The following is a 17,350-nucleotide window of genomic DNA, read 5'->3' as shown; positions in this document are numbered from 1 at the left end:
GTTTAATAAACTATAGTTTTACTATAAATAAATGCAGGAAGAAATGAGCTTTTTGATGATAGAAGTTATTAAATTAGCATCTACAAAGGGGCAGAGGTGAGTAGGAAAACCACAGCTCTTCATTTAAAAGTCTTGGTCTTGCGATAATGGCATAATGCCAAATTCAATATTTTATATGTTTGAAGAGGTTTGGTTTGTTAATGGCACTGTGAGAGTGACATTCTATAGGTATAGAGTTTAGTATGGGAGTCTCTTAGTTTTCTTTTTGTTGAAATTAGTGTGTTAAGGTAAAATTAATTATGGCTTAGAGTGAGAGCGTATGTAATACATATGTGGCAATTTATATAAATAGCCATTAACTAACTAACTCTGCTTTATGTATAAAAGTTAAATTTATTGAATCTCAACACAATTATTATGACAATTATAATATCATAGATAGAGTGGTGATTGCATCACTCATAGAGTGGGTGCCTACATTAAGTGCATGTTTACATTTTCTAGTTACTTCTACATTTGGTGTGCTTTTGCTTATTGAATTGTCCTGCTTTTATTTCAAGAAAATCATGTTCAGAAAAGCTAGTTTTCCAAGTATTTATGTCAAGTTCCTAGGTGCCTGATCATTTCATAATACTTGGTTATAGGATAGGGTTCCAATTCTTACCTAAATTAAAACATGTGTTTTCACATGAAATTATGAGCTTATCTGATATCAAAATATTTTGGCGTTTTCCAGCTCCTTATTTAAGGATTTGTTTTATTAAATCATCGTTTGGTCCTTACTGCATTTCTAGTCCTGGTTCTGGAGCTTTGATTTTTACTGCGGTGTCTGCTAAAAGTTAGTTATGTTTATAAAATCAGTGTTTTGTATTTATGGTATAGAACAAGAATGTAAAAAGTTTGGAGAATTTAATATCATTGAGAAATTTCTTTGGTAAACATTTTGGAAATCATTCAAATTTTAGTATTCCTAAGGAGTTCAACAAAAAAATAAACGTTAAATTTGGTTGAATATCGCTTATATTATTTATGCATGTAATTTCGATGTAGAGATTTTAGACGGAAAATAGTAAAATAATAAATATTATTAGTGTAACCAAAAAGTCGTTGTAGTATAGTGGTAAGTATTCCCGCCTGTCACGCGGGTGACCCGGGTTCGATCCCCGGCAACGGCGTTACATTAAATTTTTTTCCTATTTGATTTTTGAGAAAATTGCATCTATACCCCTAAACTAAAAGTTATTACAGTTACACTCTTTTTTTTTCCTTTTTTTGTCAGTGTATGAACGAGTTAAAACGGTTTCGTACAATATACAGTGGAGTCCATACATACGTTGCTTTCTTCTTGGAAACACTCCTTCTTGCGTGAAATGGAAGAAGACGATGAGCAGAGAACCCACGCCAAACTCTATTCTAATTCAAATCTTCAAAGCTTCAATGTACGACCACAGATTTTGCATAGAACAAAATAATGAAGGGAGGGAATCAGTTTTCTAATAACAATGCTTTCCCTACTAAATCCGCCGGCCCCGGCGAAGTCGAGCCGGCGAAATTTTCCGTCGCGTGTTTCCGAAGACGGGCGCTAAGCAGGACTAACATTCATATATTGGCATTAGACGGTCTCGTTAATGTAAATTCCCTTTTCACCCTCGCGCTCTTCCTCGGTCTTAATTGGTACCCAACGTTCGATCCCCTAACCACCCTCATTGACGCTGCCGATTCGGCTTGTGCTGCTGGTTCCGATGTAACGGAGGGCCTCATCACCTACCACGTGTATTCCTTCAGCTCGTTCCTCTTCTCGAGCCTCATCGCTTTGACCCTGAAACAGGCAATTAAGATTAGGGAAGGCAGTGGGCCTGGTGATCTTGAGGGTTTCCACCTAGGGCACGTGAACCAGGTGGCTTTGAGATTGGGGATGATGGTTTCGGCTGTTGGGTCGGTTTCCGGATGTGGGTTTTTGATGCTGGCTTTGGTGGATTTGGTTCAGATCAAATTTGGGACTTTGGCTTGTGGGAGTGTCTATACGTTTGCTGCGGTTGTTCCTCTGGTTATTTTGGTTCCTTTGGCACTCATCGTCTATGTTGCTCTTGTGCTTCATGCCTTCACTCGCTAAAATATATCAAAATAATTGTTGTGGTGAGTTCTGTAAAATTCGAAGCTTTCTTTCAATATATTTTTTAATGTAAATTATTTTGATATTGTTATACCCAGATTTCGAGCCGTAGCAAATATGACCTCGAAAGCTGAGTTCGCATTAAATGGTCTCGTGAGAGTTAGGGTATGCTCTACGATTGTAAATCGGAGCCTGCAAAGTATGGTACAGACCTCGAATAGGGTGACCTCCGCCAATGACGTGAAGCCTTGGAGATACTCAATGGCTACCTTGAATATCTACAAGTGTTGTAGATATGGGATATGATCCTCATTTATTGATGTAAATCCCCAAAAATCGTGGGATATTATTTAGTCAGTTATGCGTTTCCTGATCTTTGGGGAACGTTTCCTTGTATATCTGATTATTGGCATTTAAGGCCATTTATTTTTATTCACAAAAGAGTAACTACCCAAAATGTGTGGGATAGTATTCTGCATCCTTCTCTATAAATAGAGAAGTGATGCACCATTGTAAAGGACCGAATTTCTGATTCTTGAGAGAAAACTCTGGAGAATTCATGCTAAAGGATTGTTCAGAGATAATCTTGAGATTAATAACAGAGACTCGTGGACTAGGCAGATTTAACTGCTGAACCACGTAAAAACCGCGTGTCTGATTCGTTTATTTGTTTTAGCCATTGTCTTTAATTGTTTACGTGCTCTCTTCTTTTATCTGTTGACCAAAAACGGCGTCAACAGTTTGGTGCTTTCATTGAGAGCCTCAAGCATCCATCCCAGAAAGATTCATGGCTACAAACAATCAGAACACTCCTGAAGAAAATTACCCAAGGCGTCCTGGAAAACAACCAATGGAGAACCCGGACGCTGAAGAAAGGAGTGGATCCTCTGATTCCCGGGGACCACCTCCACAACCAAGGGATGAGGACATGTATTATAACCCTGAGCGTTATGTCCCTATTGTAGAATTGGAGAATCGGCAGCTGAAACAACTGCTGGCAGATGCCAACAAACGTAACGAGGAGTTGACTAGGATAGCCGCAGAGGCGCAGGTGGCTCAGCCCCCACCTCCGCGCGAAGACCGAGCCCCTCCTCCAAGGGACGTGCACGTTCCTCCCCGGAGGCCCCGTGGGCGTCCACGAAAAAATGCTAACACAAGGAGGCCAGCTCAGCCTCCAGCACCAACAGAGCCATCTGCTCCTTCTAGGCCTCAGAGGAGTACCCGAGCTCGGGTCCCGCCTAATCCACCTGTGGAAGTGCCAGCAGGAACTGAGAACAACCAAGCTCCTGTCGAGGCACGGACTCAGGTTCCTGGTAGCGCACCAAACGCAACCGGCCCATCTCGGGCAAATTCTGGACCTTCCAGGCCGAGACAAGGACGGCAACCACCGTCACCTATACGGTTTCCTCCGTCTCCCATAAGATATCCTTCACCTCCCCGCAGGAACGCTCAACCTGGTCGAGATCAGGATGAAGGGCGTACAGGGGAGAGACAAGGAGACGAGGAGACGTTCCAGGGGCGGAAAGGCGCGCCATCCGAGAGAAGTCAGACGTCCCGATCTCGCACTGCAGTGACGAGGCAACGTAGAAAGGATCCACCACGAAATGACCGATCGATGAGTTTCACTAGCGATGAGTCCGGAGAAACAAGGTCTGTCAGTAAACACGACCGGGGTCGTAAAAATACTAGGAATCACAAGAGCCATCCCGACCTGCGCAATCACCTGAATCAGAGCAGGGGAAAGGGAGATCAGACAAACCCGGATCTTAGGAATCATCTGAATGGGAGTAGAGATCCCTCACGGAGACGCGAGCCTGGGATCGCGATTAATGACTATCAATTCCCAACACCGCCTAAGGACCCAGTACAAGAAAGGATCGATCAGCTCGAAAAAGCCTTTAGGCTTTTGAAGAATGAGCGAGGAAACGGTCGATATGAGGACTCCGATGAGGAGCTCGAGCCGTTTGCTCCCAATATTTCTAACACTCAGTTCCCCCAAGGGTTCCGGATTCCTCACGTCCCAGCGTTTGAAGGAAAAACCGACCCATGCAGCCATCTGAGTACATTCAACACTATCATGAGAGCTAGTAACGTGGGTTACGAGCTCAGATGTATGTTGTTTCCAACATCATTGGCCGGGCCTGCCAAGAGTTGGTTCGAGAAGTACAAGAGACATTCTATAACTTCGTGGGATCAATTGTCTAGAGACTTCAAGAAGCAGTTCCGGGCTATGGTGGGAGTCAGACCCGAAGCATCTACTTTGACTAACGTCCGACAACAACCAGGCGAAACACTAAAGAGCTACCTGACAAGATTTAATCTAGAGGTCGCCCGAGCTCGTGACGTGGATGACAGCGGGCACTTGATGGCCATCCGAGCTGGTGTTTTACCCGGAAGTGCACTTTGGGATGACATACAAGGGAAACCGGTGAGGTCGATAACCGAGTTTAACAGACGGGCGCAGAAATTCGTCAATGTAGAGGAAGTGAGGTCAACACTCAAAGCGACCTCGCAGACCGAAACTACCACGATAAACGTTAACTCCACCTCAACCTCGGTTGACCCCCTAGTTACACAGCCTACCTCGGAGAATCCTTCCAAGAGAAAAAAAAGCGAGGGAAATAATCCCGAGGCTGATGGAGGAAAGAAGAAAAAAGGAGAAAGATATTTCTCCGTATATAAAGTGCATACCGAGCTCAACGAGTCTCGGGAAAACATATACCTGGCTAATGAAAACCAGGTCCCCTTCAGGCGTCCGGATCCAATGAGGAATCAAAAGTCCAAGAGGGACTCCAGCAAGTATTGTCGATTTCATAGGGACACCGGCCACACAACTGATGAGTGCCGACAGCTGAAAGACGAGATCGAAGGATTGATCTCGAGAGGTTATTTCCGGCAGTATGTCAAAAACCAGAATACTGGACAGGCTACTGCCAGCCAGAGAGTAGCCGCGCTTCCGGCAACACAGAATAATAACTCCCGATCTCGGGATGAGGATAGGCCACTGCCGATAGATGGAGAGGACGTAATAACCATCTCGGGAGGTCCTCATCTCGCAGGAGGGGGCAGAAATGCTAAAACACGATATGTGAATGAGCTGAAGACTGGGGACGGGTCTCCATATGAACCCGAACCAAGGGCACCAAAAAGCCAAAGGGTTGAGACTCAGCCTATAACCTTCACCGAGGAGGATGCCTCTCACGTCCAGTTCCCTCATCATGATCCGCTCGTCATCACCCTACAACTTGCCAACAAAAGAGTGCGCCGAGTTCTCATAGACAATGGGAGCTCAGTTAACATTCTTTATAAAGCAACCCTAGAAAAAATGGGACTCTCCCTTCGCGACCTGAGGGCTTGTGCAACCACTTTGTACGGCTTTTCTGGAGAAGGAACCGCCTGTATGGGGTCCATTGAACTCCCTGTGACCTTGGGAGATTATCCAGTCTCGGTGACCAAGATGATGGAGTTCGTGGTAGTAGAGTTACCATCTGCCTACAATGTATTGCTCGGAAGACCCGCCCTGGTCGGGCTGGGGGCAGTCTCATCTGTAAGACATCTAGCCCTTAAGTTCCCAACTCCAAGCGGGGTCGGAACATTGAAAGGAGATCAATTGGCAGGAAGAGAGTGCTACAGCATTTCCTTAAGGGGAAAGAAACAGACAAGCGCGCAAGCACTTGTTGTCATACAGTATAAAGATGGGACAGTTTTAGAAATTGATGAGGAGATCGATCCAAGGATTGAAGAGAAGATTGACCTCCAACCTTTGGAGGAGCTCGAAGAGGTTCAGCTCGATGAATCTGATCCCTCGAAAAAGGTGAAGGTCGGGAAACACCTCCTAGACGAATCAAAATAGCAATTAATTTGCTTTCTGAAGAAAAACCAGGATGTCTTCGCGTGGTCCCACTCTGACATGGTGGGAATAAGCCCTAATGTAGCGAGCCACGCATTGAATATAGACAAAAGCTTTCCTCCGAAGCAGCAAAAGCGAAGGCAGCTGGATGAAGACAGAAAGAAAGCACTAAAGGAGGAGGTGGACAGGCTGAAAGCAAATAATTTTATAAGGGACGCTTTTTACCCTGATTGGGTGGCCGATCCAATGTTGGTCCCGAAACCCAATGGGACATGGAGGACGTGCATTGACTACTCAGACCTCAACAAGGCCTGTCCGAAAGACTGTTTTCCCCTACCGAGAATTGATCAGCTCGTGGATGCCACGGCGGGGCATGGTCTGATGTCGTTCATGGATGCCTATTCTGGATATAACCAGATTCCCATGCATGCCCCCGACCAAGAGCATACGAGCTTCATTACGGATAAAGGGCTCTACTGCTACAATGTCATGCCATTCGGACTCAAGAATGCCGGAGCCACGTACCAGCGGCTCGTAAACATGATGTTCTCAGAGCAAATAGGGAACAACATGGAATTTTATGTTGACGACATGCTCGTAAAGTCTCAACTTAACAAGAACCATGTTGATGACCTCGAAGAGTGCTTTGGCGTGCTCAGAAAGTACAACATGAAGTTGAATCCTCAGAAGTGCACTTTTGGGGTGTCTTCAGGGAAATTTCTGGGTTTCATTGTCAACTCTCGTGGAATCGAGGCTAATCCCGATAAAATAAAGGCCCTGATCGATATGCCTTCACCTCGGAAGCATAAAGATGTTCAAAGCTTGACTGGCAGGATGGCAGCTCTGGGCAGGTTCATTTCGAAGTCAACGGACCGCGGTCTCCCGTTCTTCAACTTATTGAAAGGAAGTAAAAAGTTCGAATGGACAGACGAGTGCGAGCTAGCCTTTCAAGAGCTAAAAAGGCACTTAGCCGAACCACCTATCCTATCGAAACCTGAGACGGGAGAAGTACTGTTCTTATATCTCTCAACAACTGAACACGCGATAAGCGCGGTGCTCGTCCGAGAGGAAGAGAGAATACAGAAACCCGTCTACTACATCAGTAAAAGATTACTGGGGGCAGAGTCAAGGTATCCACTGATGGAGAAACTCGCCCTCAGTCTGATCCACTCATCTCGAAAGCTCCGCCCTTACTTTCAGGCACATCCTATCCATGTACTGACAGATCAACCATTAAGGCAAGTCTTGTCCAAACCAGAGGCATCTGGTCGACTCCTTAAGTGGGCTGTTGAGCTCGGACAATTCGAGATCACCTACCATCCGAGAACAACCATTAAGGCACAAGCGTTGGCAGATTTTATAGTAGAGTGCACCGGTACAGCCGACGACGAGGTAACAACCACGGCCCACGAGCTGTGGAAACTTTACGTCGACGGGTCGTCAAATGATAATGGAGCGGGGGCAGGAGTTATTCTGATCACCCCTGCAGGGAGCAAATTTCACTCTGCATTAAGGTTCGGCTTTAAAGCATCTAATAATGAAGCTGAGTACGAGGCTTTACTGGCGGGACTACGAATAGCAAAGGAACTCAAGGCCAGAGCTATACATTGCTACAGCGACTCTCAGCTCGTAGTTAATCAAATCTTGGGAGAGTATCAGGCTCGTGGCACAAAAATGGCAGCTTATCTGGAGAAGGCAAAGTACGCATTGGAGTTTTTTGAGTTTTATGCAATCGAACAAGTTCCCCGAGAACAAAACTCAAATGCAGATGCCTTAGCTCGGCTCGCCACTTCCACAGAAAATGAGGAGCTGAATGTTGTACCCATAGAACATTTGTCAGCACCCAACATTACTGAGTCAGACAAGGAAGATGTGTGCATGATCGAGACAGAACCGACCTGGATGAGTCCGATCGTTGAATACCTCGAAAATGGAATTCTTCCAAAAGATCGAAGTCAGGCTCGAAAACTAATGTATCAACTTCCTCGTTACACCATCCTGGATGGAAGACTATACAGAAGAGGGTATTCCATGCCATTGCTCAGATGCGTGACTCCCCCCGAGGCAAAGAAGATTATTGAAGAAATTCATGAAGGATTCTGCGGAGATCATACCGGGGGGCACAGCCTATCCAAGAAGATTATACGCCAAGGATATTTCTGGCCAACCATTAAAACGGATTCTTTCGAGTTCGTGAAAAAGTGCGACAAGTGCCAGAGATTCGCCACGATACCCCGAGCTCCACCTTCCGAACTAACCGTGTTGACGTCCCCATGGCCTTTTGCGGTATGGGGCATCGACCTCATAGGCTCACTCCCAACTGGCAAAGGAGGAGTAAAGTATGCTGTGGTCGCAGTTGATTACTTCACAAAATGGACAGAGGCTGAACCACTAGCGACCATAACTTCAAAGAAGATCCTAGATTTCGTGGTAAAGAGCATCGTATGCCGATATGGAGTGCCAAGAAAGATTGTGTCTGACAACGGAACCCAGTTTGACTGCGACTTATTTACCAACTTTTGTAACAAGAACGGCATAATCAAGAGCTTTTCGTCAGTGGCTCACCCTCAGGCGAACGGTCAGGTCGAAGCCGTTAATAAAACTCTCAAGAGTTCCTTGAAGAAAAAGTTGGAAGAAGCAAAGGGACGATGGCCTGAGGAATTACCCCAAGTCCTTTGGGGATATAGAACTACAGCTCGGACATCAACTGGACATACTCCATTTTCTCTAGCATACGGCTGCGAGGCAATGTTGCCCATTGAGGTCGAAATTCCAACGATTCGAACTCAGATTTACGACCAAAGTTCCAATCATACTCAGCTCGAAGAAACCCTAGACTTGATCGAAGAAAAAAGGGAGGAGGCTCAGCTAAGAAATGCTGCTTACCAGCAACGAACAACAAGATATTTCAATAAAAGGGTTCGAAGTCGAAAGTTCGGAGTAGGAGACCTGATTTTGAGACGAGTATTCTTAGCAACCCGAGATCCAGCAGCAGGAGTACTCGAGCCAAACTGGGAAGGACCATACCAGATAGAATCAGTCATCCGCCCTGGCGTATACAAACTTGCGAGATTAGATGGGAACCTCATACCACGAGCATGGAATGGCGAACACCTTAGACCATATTATCAATAGTGTAGGAAGTGTCGCCCGTAACCATGATTTTCTGTACTTAGTTTGTTTTTGAATTTCAAATAAAGGGTCTACTTTGTTTCACATGTAATTTATTTTTATTTTTGCAATCTCTCTTAATTTAATAACCTATGGTCACACTCATAGGATATTAAGGGGGCAACATTGGTATACATACCTCCGGCTTAAAGAAAAAAAAAATACAAAAAGTATTTGGATACAACCAAATACGCGAGCTTAGATAGTTCGGACTTAACCGAGTTATCAAAAACAAAAAAGTATTTGGATATAACCAAATACGCGAGTTTAGATAGTTCGGACTTAACCGAGCGAGCTTAGATAGTTCGGACTTAACCGAATTAAAACATTAAGTATTTGGAAATGACCAAGTACGTGGGCTTAGATAGTTCGGACATTACCAAGCTACCAAAAACCAAAAACGTTTGGAGTTAACCAGATGTGCAAGCATAACAGGTTTGGAACAAACCAGCCAAATTATCGATCAATGATGAATGGGAGCCTAAACCCGTCACAAAATATGTCGAGATCGAGGCTGGAACATCTTAAAATAGTTCCGAACTCATAACCTCGGAGCTAAGACACTAAGGATGAGGAAAAGTGACTAAAAAGATTAACCAAATCATTCATATTACATGCCATATAAGTACTTTTCAGTTCATGGTTACAGTAATGTCCGACCTTGATAAATAACGAGGTTGGAAACGGATAATTCGAATAAACTATGCATGAAGGCATCGAATTTCGAGCCTAAATCCAAACTATGTTTGTATGCATAAATAAACATAACCGATCCATCAATTATAAAAATATGCAAAATATTTCTAACCAAGAAATGTAAGCATATAAAAGAATAATAAAGGGAATTGTATCAGCCCCGTGGGCATAAGTTGAAATAATTACAGAAATAATGGGACGCAGCCCCGAAAACTGATCTCCCCGAGGTCAGATTCAAAGAAGAGGAGTCTCCTTGGCCTTCTCAGCATCAGTGGCACCGGACCCCTCAGGACGAATAGCATGACTATCCTCCTGAGCTCCCTCCGAAACGGTACTCGGAGCAGCTTTATCCTTCTCGAGCTGCTCAGCCTCTTCCTTCTCGAGCCGAGCATTCCATCGTTCGAGGAAGGACGCCTCGAGGGGACCCAAAAAACTGGTATCCAGTTCTTCGTTATAGGCCCACATCCGGTACATGGCTGAATCAACCGCCGTTTCCTTCTTTTCTTTGAACTCGGCAGTAAGGCGGGTTTTGATATCCTCCATGAGGTCGAGGGTGACGGCCTTGTCTTCCTCGAGCTTCTTATTGGTCTCCCGAAGCTGGATGTTGTCTTTCTTCTGCTCCTCGAGTTCGTTTTTCAGCTTTCTGAGCTCCTTGGCCATTTCCTCACGCTCCTTAACCACTGCCTCGAGCTTAGTATTCACTGCCTTCAGGTCATCATTCGCTTTAAGGTGGAGGTCCCTCTCCTCTTGGGCGAGGGTCCTGCTCGAATGGACCTCGTTGTTCAGCTCGTAATTAAGCTGGGCAGTGAAAGCAAGAGCCTGAAAAAAGGAAGAAACCATCATTAGCCTCGAGACAGCATGAATGTAAGCAAAGGGAATATATAGGATACTTACCGCGGCAGTGTGCTCGATACTCTTCTCGTACAGGACAGTGCGGTCCCGAGTGCCAGTTAGACACTGCCACTGAGGAGCCTCGAAATTGCCGTAGCTCTGGCCAATCCGGGACATTACATCCGAGATCAGCGTAGACCCGTGAGGACCGGCAGCATTATCCACCACATACGAGTCCATATGGGTGGAAATAGTTAGCTTCTGAGCTCAGGAAGCAGAAGGTCTTTTGACGAGCTGGGTAGAAGGCATTTGACCCGCCACAGGAGGTTGGGATTCAACCACGGCAGCGATATCAGTCTGCGAGGCCGGCGCCACCACAGAGACGACGGCCTGCGAGGGTGGTATCGTCGTGGGGACGTTAGTCTGGCCAGTCGACGCAGCAACAGAGCTCGAAGCCGGCGGGGGAGGAGGAGGCGTTTTCCTAGATCTCTTGGAGCTTTTCCCAGGCTGACTGGTTGTCAGTCCCCTTGCCCTGGGGCGCTTGCTCCTCTTGGCACCCGCATTGTCGATGAGGGCGTCGAGGTCGGAGTCCATGTTGCCTGCACAAGTCATCACAGTGAGTCAGTAAAAGAAATACAAGTTACTCCAACACTATATAGAGTGGTGAAAGAAAAAACCTAACTGGAACTTTCCCCCGAGCTCGAGCTTGGGGACCATGAAATTCCCCCGCCTTCAGAAGAGGCGGGGGGAGGGCCTTCCCTATAAGTTGGTGATAACCTCGAAAGGTCCCTATAGTCATTGGTCCCATACTGCACAGCTATCCCATTCCACATCTCGTCTGTGGTATACATAGTGTCGTATTTCCCGAGCCCACTATCAAACCTATGGACACAGTCATCTACCCAACTCCATATGTAGAAGTGATATCTATCCTGTGGGCACGAGACTAGTCTATTGGGCCTGTGTTTTAATAAAGTGGGAGACCACATTCGCGAAGTAGGAAGGGTTTTACCTCCATCGGAGTCCGAACCCGAGGCTTCATCATTTGCCTCGTTCCCTGACCGCGGACTTCTCGAGCGAATTGGGAGAGGTGCTTTCCTTTCCCTCCTCGGAGGAAGGATGCCTGTGGGCAGAGGCACTTCCTCCCAGCGTTCATATTTGTTACTGGACCAGTCAGAGGTCGACTGGCTTTGTCCCAACAAGCCACAAGCTCGAAGCTTGTCCTCATGTAGCAGAAATGAGAGAGACCTCCTGCCATAAGGGAGTCGGAGCAGGCTCTCTCTGTGCTCCTTCATTGTCTCGTCAGGGGTGGGACGCTGAAAGTTAGCTGAAAGGCGAGATACACTTCAACTAAACATGGATTCAAGGGCTAAAAATTCGAGCTCAAAAGTAGAAAGTAACGGGAATACTTACGAATTCGCCTAAACGAACGATGTCGAGACGGGAATAGACCGTCTGTCCAGAAAAAAGCCTTCTTGAAGTCAGGAGGATGGTTTGGAAGATCTTCAAAGATTTTTGTCTCTTTGGGGTAGCTCGAAAGATAGTAGAAACCATCTCCTCCCCGAGCTCGGGAGGGATTACTCTTCAAGCAAAAGAGATATAAAATCTCTTGGGGTGAAGGACCTGTCCACCCCTGCTCGTGAAACAAGGACCTCAGGGCAGACAGCACCCTGTATGAATTGGTGTTGAGTTGGAATGGAGCCAACCCAACGAAATCGATAAAGTCCCTGAAAAAGGACTTCAGGGGCAGCAAAGCTCCTGCCTTTAGGTGTTCCTGGCTCCAGGCCGCGTATTTCACACTGGAGTCGCGACCCCCAGGAGCGAAGCAGCTCCGTTCATGCCTTGTCGGAGCTCGACACTTCAGTGTGTCTAGCGAGCTAAGGCCATGAATAGCCAGGATGTCAGTTATCTGGTCGGAGGTGGTAACCGAGCTCTGGTAGAATTCGGCTTCAAACATCTCCCTCCTAGGCTGCGAAGATGAAGGCTCCGCCATTAAGGAAAACTGAAGTTCCCCCGGATGGTATGCTACCGTGACTTTTAACGCGGGGTCGAGGGGAACTGGCCTAGGCCCGGGGTTCGGCTCCGGATAGATGGCTTCTCGAAGGACCCTTCTCTTCTTTTCGATGACCTCGTCTATCTGGCGACGATAGTGTGCTCGAATGTCTTCTTGTTCCCGTGCGATCTCGTATTCTTTAATCCGACGCTGGTTCCGGGCAAAGATCGATTCCGGGCTCGGAGATTTGGGCTCGTAAGGAATTGCTCGTAGTGACCCCCACCGTCTTTCCGGATTCTGTGACATCTAACGAGAAAGAAATAATGGTGAGGGCCATGCATGCAAGGATCGCGAGCTCGAAAGAATGAGCTCGGAGATTTAAGGGCAAGAAACTAAGAATTTAGACGCTCGCTAAGGGGTCAGGGCGCGTGTCCCACAGGGAAGAAAAAGAACGTGGATGATTTTTTGAAAATCCCGAAGTTCAAGGGAAAGAAAGGTGGCGGTTAGCCAGGAAAGGGCTTTTTCGGGTTTCGTGTAATTGTCAAGAATAAGGGTTTTTACCCGAAAACTTGGTGTACAAGAAACATAGCCTAAAATTTTCAAAACCCAGAAAGTTGAAACCACATTCAAACGTTGAATTTGAGTATAAACCAGAGACGAACTTCCAGAGTGAAAATCCAGAAAGCCTAAAAACCTATCGGTTCAAACCCTCCTAACGCATCATGCTAATAACGTAAACTAACATACACAGCAAGCACAGTATAAAAGGAACAACAAAAATGGCGTACTTACACAGTAATGGGGAGTGCAGCGAAATCGTCGAGTGGAGAAGAGGTTGCAGGAAAGAACTCACTGACTCGTACAAACCAGGATTCTTTTGTTTCTTCGGCCTGGAAAACATGCAATGAGCATAAACTATGGTAAGAGGTTTAGGGAGTGTTTCTTTTTTCTGGTCTGTGATGAGAAAATGTGAAGAAGACGAAGAGGGAGTCTTGCATAAATAGGTGGGAAAACTGAATTAATCAGGAACGTTGATTGAAATCCTCAACAGATCGAATGGAGGGGAGTCGATGATAAGATAGCGCCGAAAAGCTGTCAGGCGAACGATCGTGGGCATGTTCCCAAGGTACTCAAGTACCTAAAGTGAGCAATACCCATCTGGCACGTGTCCGTTTTTAAGAGTGTGGCGGTATGGTTCCCGAAAAGAGTAGTTCAAAAGTTTCCTTCTCTTAGGATTCGAACAAATACTTTTGAGGGGGCAAAATGTTATACCCAGATTTCGAGTCGTAGCAAATATGACCTCGAAAGCTGAGTTCGCATTAAATGGTCTCGTGAGGGTTAGGGTATGCTCTACGATTGTAAATCGGAGCCTGCAAAGTATGGTACAGACCTCGAATAGGGTGACCTCGAAATGATCTCGATCTCGAAGGATAGCTCTGTGAGCCCCTCATCTTCAGAAACAACTTCGGAGCAGGGATCTCGAGCTCGATATGCCATCTCGAAAGAAATGTCAGCTCGGGAAGTGTCAGTGGCTCGCACAATGACGTGAAGCCTTGGAGATACTCAATGGCTACCTTGAATATCTACAAGTGTTGTAGATATGGGATATGATCCTCATTTATTGATGTAAATCCCCAAAAATCGTGGGATATTATTTAGTCAGTTATGCGTTTCCTGATCTTTGGGGAACGTTTCCTTGTATATCTGATTATTGGCATTTAAGGCCATTTATTTTTATTCACAAAAGAGTAACTACCCAAAATGTGTGGGATAGTATTCTGCATCCTTCTCTATAAATAGAGAAGTGATGCACCATTGTAAAGGACCGAATTTCTGATTCTTGAGAGAAAACTCTGGAGAATTCATGCTAAAGGATTGTTCAGAGATAATCTTGAGATTAATAACAGAGACTCGTGGACTAGGCAGATTTAACTGCTGAACCACGTAAAAACCGCGTGTCTGATTCGTTTATTTGTTTTAGCCATTGTCTTTAATTGTTTACGTGCTCTCTTCTTTTATCTGTTGACCAAAAACGGCGTCAACAGATATGTATATACATGCTTTCAAGTTCTAGTGATTTTAAGTTAATGATTCTCAATGTGAAAGTTTAGAATAAAAAAAAATGGAAGTGATAATTGGAATTGTGGGCTCATTAATTGCTCTTCATTTGATTTATGATCTTCTTGGCTGAGAAAGCAACAAGTTGCAACTTAGACCTGGCAGAAATTGTGTTGTTGCTTATTGATGAGTAGTGCCATTCATGAAACAGTTGGCTTGCTTTGGAGTAAAGCTTATCTGACACTGTTCAGAACTAATGCAAAAGAGAATTTTATACTGAGTAAACTAGTCATTGGGATTTGGAATTTGATATAATATATATTTTTCTTTTGACAAAGAATTCGATATAATATTAAATTAGTGGTTTAGATGGAGAATCTGGTAGAGTTGCATTATTTATTGTCCACTGTAGGGTGATGGTTCATTTAACCTCTCTAGTATAGAATACTATTTTTCATCGGAAGTGGCTCATACATGGCTGTGAGCCTGAAACAGCGGCTGGAAATGGGCTTTCCTTGGTATATAGTATATACTAAACGTGCTAGATTTAAGTAGGTCAACTAGAGCTTCTAAGTCAAAATGCATAAACTTTGCTGCTCAAGCAAGTCACATGGTTCTTTATAACAATTAATCATTGAGATTATCAATGTATAGAGTCTTGAGATCAAGAAAAAAGGGATTGTGAGACTTGACACCGTTCTCTGTCAAAACAATTCATACCATCTCATCTAATCTCCTGTAAGTTTTTCTCCCAAGTCATTCGCTTCTTTCATACTGAGAATAGATTAAGATTGCTCGCTTTTGTACCCAAGATTTCTCGATCTAAATTTAACTTTAGTCTTTCGAATATCTTTTTTATGCTTCTTTGCCCACACTTCCATGGCAAAGGAGCAAGTTTCTATGGTTAGTTTTCGTCGGCTCTATTGCATTATCTTCTTGCTTTGTTCATTCTCATTCATATCATTTGTCTATTGGTGTGATTGTTCTGGTCCATGTTTTATTTTACATCAAAAAATGGAGCTGGAGCGAGTCCAACCAATTAACCTTCTTACATATCCTTCAGCGTGGAATTATCTGTCTTTCCCCTTATATCCGTCTAGAAAACTCTTAAAAATTGGTCTCTTTGTCAAGAAATGGCCTCATAAATCTCATGCAGGAGGGCTTGAACGTCACGCGTTGACTCTTCACCTTGAGCTTGCAAAACGAGGTCATGAGCTCCATGTCTTCACCACGTCCCATCTAAATTCTACCTTCCCTAGTTACACAATAAGCAATTTATATTTTCACCTGTCAGAACCAACAACTGGAGGTTATTTGGACCAAGCTACGGTCTGGAAGCAATTCCTAACTCAAAACTCAACTGGAAAGCCTTTCGATGTGGTGCACACTGAAAGTGTTGGCCTCTTTCATACTCGATCTCGTGGTCTAACCAACCTTGCTGTTTCTTGGCACGGGATTGCCTACGAAACAATTCATTCGGACATCATTCAAGAGCTTCTGCGGAATCCTGAGGAACCACAGGCAAGTGTATTGACTGAGAAACTTATAAGGGTTGTTAATGAGGTGAAATTCTTTCCATCTTATGCTCATCACGTTGCCACCAGTGACCATGCTGGAGATATCCTAAAGAGGATTTACATGATCCGGGAAGATCGAGTTCATATTATTCTTAATGGAGTGGATGAGGAAATTTTCAAACCAGATATTGCCAAGGGGGAGGATTTTAAATTAGAGCTTGGTATCCCTGAATCGAGAATAGTTTTGGGGATGGCCGGAAGGCTGGTGAGGGATAAAGGACATCCAATAATGTTCGAGGCTTTGAAACAGTTAATAACGGAAAATGATAAGTTCAGAGAAAGAATTCTTGTTCTGGTTGCAGGAGATGGTCCTTGGGCTTCTAGATACAGAGATCTGGGAGCCAATGTACTTGTTTTGGGGCCTTTAGATCAAGCTCAGTTGTCGGCTTTCTATAGCGCAATAGACATATTTGTGAACCCAACTCTTCGAGCGCAGGGATTGGATCATACTTTACTAGAAGCAATTCTGTCTGGTAAACCAGTAATGGCAACCAGGGTTGCCAGCATTACAGGGTCTGTAATAGTGGGCTCTGAAATGGGTTATACATTCTCACCAACTGTAGCTTCGTTAAAGAATATCCTGTCTAAAGTTCTTGATGATGGAAAAGAAGCTTTAAAGCAGAAGGGTCAGGCAGCTAGGCAGAAGGGTTTGCAGGTATTCACAGCCACGAAGATGACAGCTGCTTACGAAAGGCTTTTCCTTTGCATAGCAGATGGTGAAGGAAACGAGGACAATTACTGTCGTTACCGAGGTTCATCAAAGTAAAGAATAGCAGATTATGCTCAACTTTTTCAGTTCAGGAGGATTTTCCAAAAGTGAATTTTTAACTTGGATTCCTATAAGCATTAGCTGTAGGATATGACAGAGGGGCACAACAAAGTTTTCTTGGGTTCAAGTTAGAACGTAGAAACATATTTGGCTATTGCCAAACGTATAGATTTGGCTAATTGCCTTCTTTGTAACTGTTATAAAAGTGCGCCTACTGTATTTGTATTCACTTTTTACGTAATCCATATCTGTGCCTCTTGCTCTAGTTCTGTTAGTGATTTTGTTGATCTTG

At 44.7% G+C, this 17,350-nt stretch overlaps 3 protein-coding genes and 1 non-coding gene across 5 annotated transcripts; 3 read left to right on the top strand and 1 right to left on the bottom strand.

The window, feature by feature from the left end:
* The first annotated feature begins 1,103 nt into the window (after window positions 1-1,103).
* TRNAD-GUC (transfer RNA aspartic acid (anticodon GUC)) lies at window positions 1,104-1,175 on the top strand. The gene has a single exon. It is a non-coding gene; the product is annotated as a tRNA-Asp (tRNA).
* A 91-nt stretch (window positions 1,176-1,266) lies between these two features.
* LOC133791160 (uncharacterized) lies at window positions 1,267-15,886 on the top strand. 2 transcript variants are annotated; one of them, XM_062229079.1, is made up of 2 exons: window positions 1,267-2,136; window positions 15,869-15,886. In XM_062229079.1, exon 1 carries the CDS (start codon window positions 1,472-1,474, stop codon window positions 2,111-2,113), a length of 642 nt encoding a protein of 213 aa, XP_062085063.1. In that variant the 5' UTR covers window positions 1,267-1,471; the 3' UTR covers window positions 2,114-2,136; window positions 15,869-15,886. The 2 variants fall into 2 exon arrangements, with proteins under 2 accessions (XP_062085063.1, XP_062085062.1); XM_062229078.1 differs by lacking the exon at window positions 15,869-15,886 and adding an exon at window positions 2,212-2,759 and having other exon boundaries at window positions 1,273-2,136.
* Window positions 9,956-13,538, bottom strand: LOC133791159 (uncharacterized). The gene is made up of 2 exons (XM_062229076.1): window positions 13,447-13,538; window positions 9,956-11,260 (listed from the first exon to the last, which is right to left on the bottom strand). Exon 2 carries the CDS (start codon window positions 10,899-10,901, stop codon window positions 10,065-10,067), a length of 837 nt encoding a protein of 278 aa, XP_062085060.1. The 5' UTR covers window positions 10,902-11,260; window positions 13,447-13,538; the 3' UTR covers window positions 9,956-10,064.
* Window positions 14,681-17,323, top strand: LOC133791158 (uncharacterized). The gene has a single exon (XM_062229075.1). The coding sequence runs from the start codon at window positions 15,592-15,594 to the stop codon at window positions 17,053-17,055; it is 1,464 nt and encodes a 487-aa protein (XP_062085059.1). The 5' UTR covers window positions 14,681-15,591; the 3' UTR covers window positions 17,056-17,323.
* Window positions 17,324-17,350: the final 27 nt, after the last annotated feature.

This window comes from Humulus lupulus, chromosome 7, assembly GCF_963169125.1.
Source record: "Humulus lupulus chromosome 7, drHumLupu1.1, whole genome shotgun sequence".
NCBI lineage: Eukaryota > Viridiplantae > Streptophyta > Magnoliopsida > Rosales > Cannabaceae > Humulus > Humulus lupulus.
The sequence above is the reverse complement of the archived record's forward strand: the minus strand, read 5'-3'. Positions and strand labels throughout refer to the sequence as shown.

What these genes read in the sequence shown, in the direction of transcription:
- LOC133791160 (XM_062229079.1), top strand. Translation starts at nt 1,472, where the DNA reads ATGAAGGGAGGGAATCAGTTTTCTAATAACAATGCTTTCCCTACTAAA.
- LOC133791159 (XM_062229076.1), bottom strand. Translation starts at nt 10,901, where the DNA reads ATGGACTCGTATGTGGTGGATAATGCTGCCGGTCCTCACGGGTCTACG.
- LOC133791158 (XM_062229075.1), top strand. Translation starts at nt 15,592, where the DNA reads ATGGCAAAGGAGCAAGTTTCTATGGTTAGTTTTCGTCGGCTCTATTGC.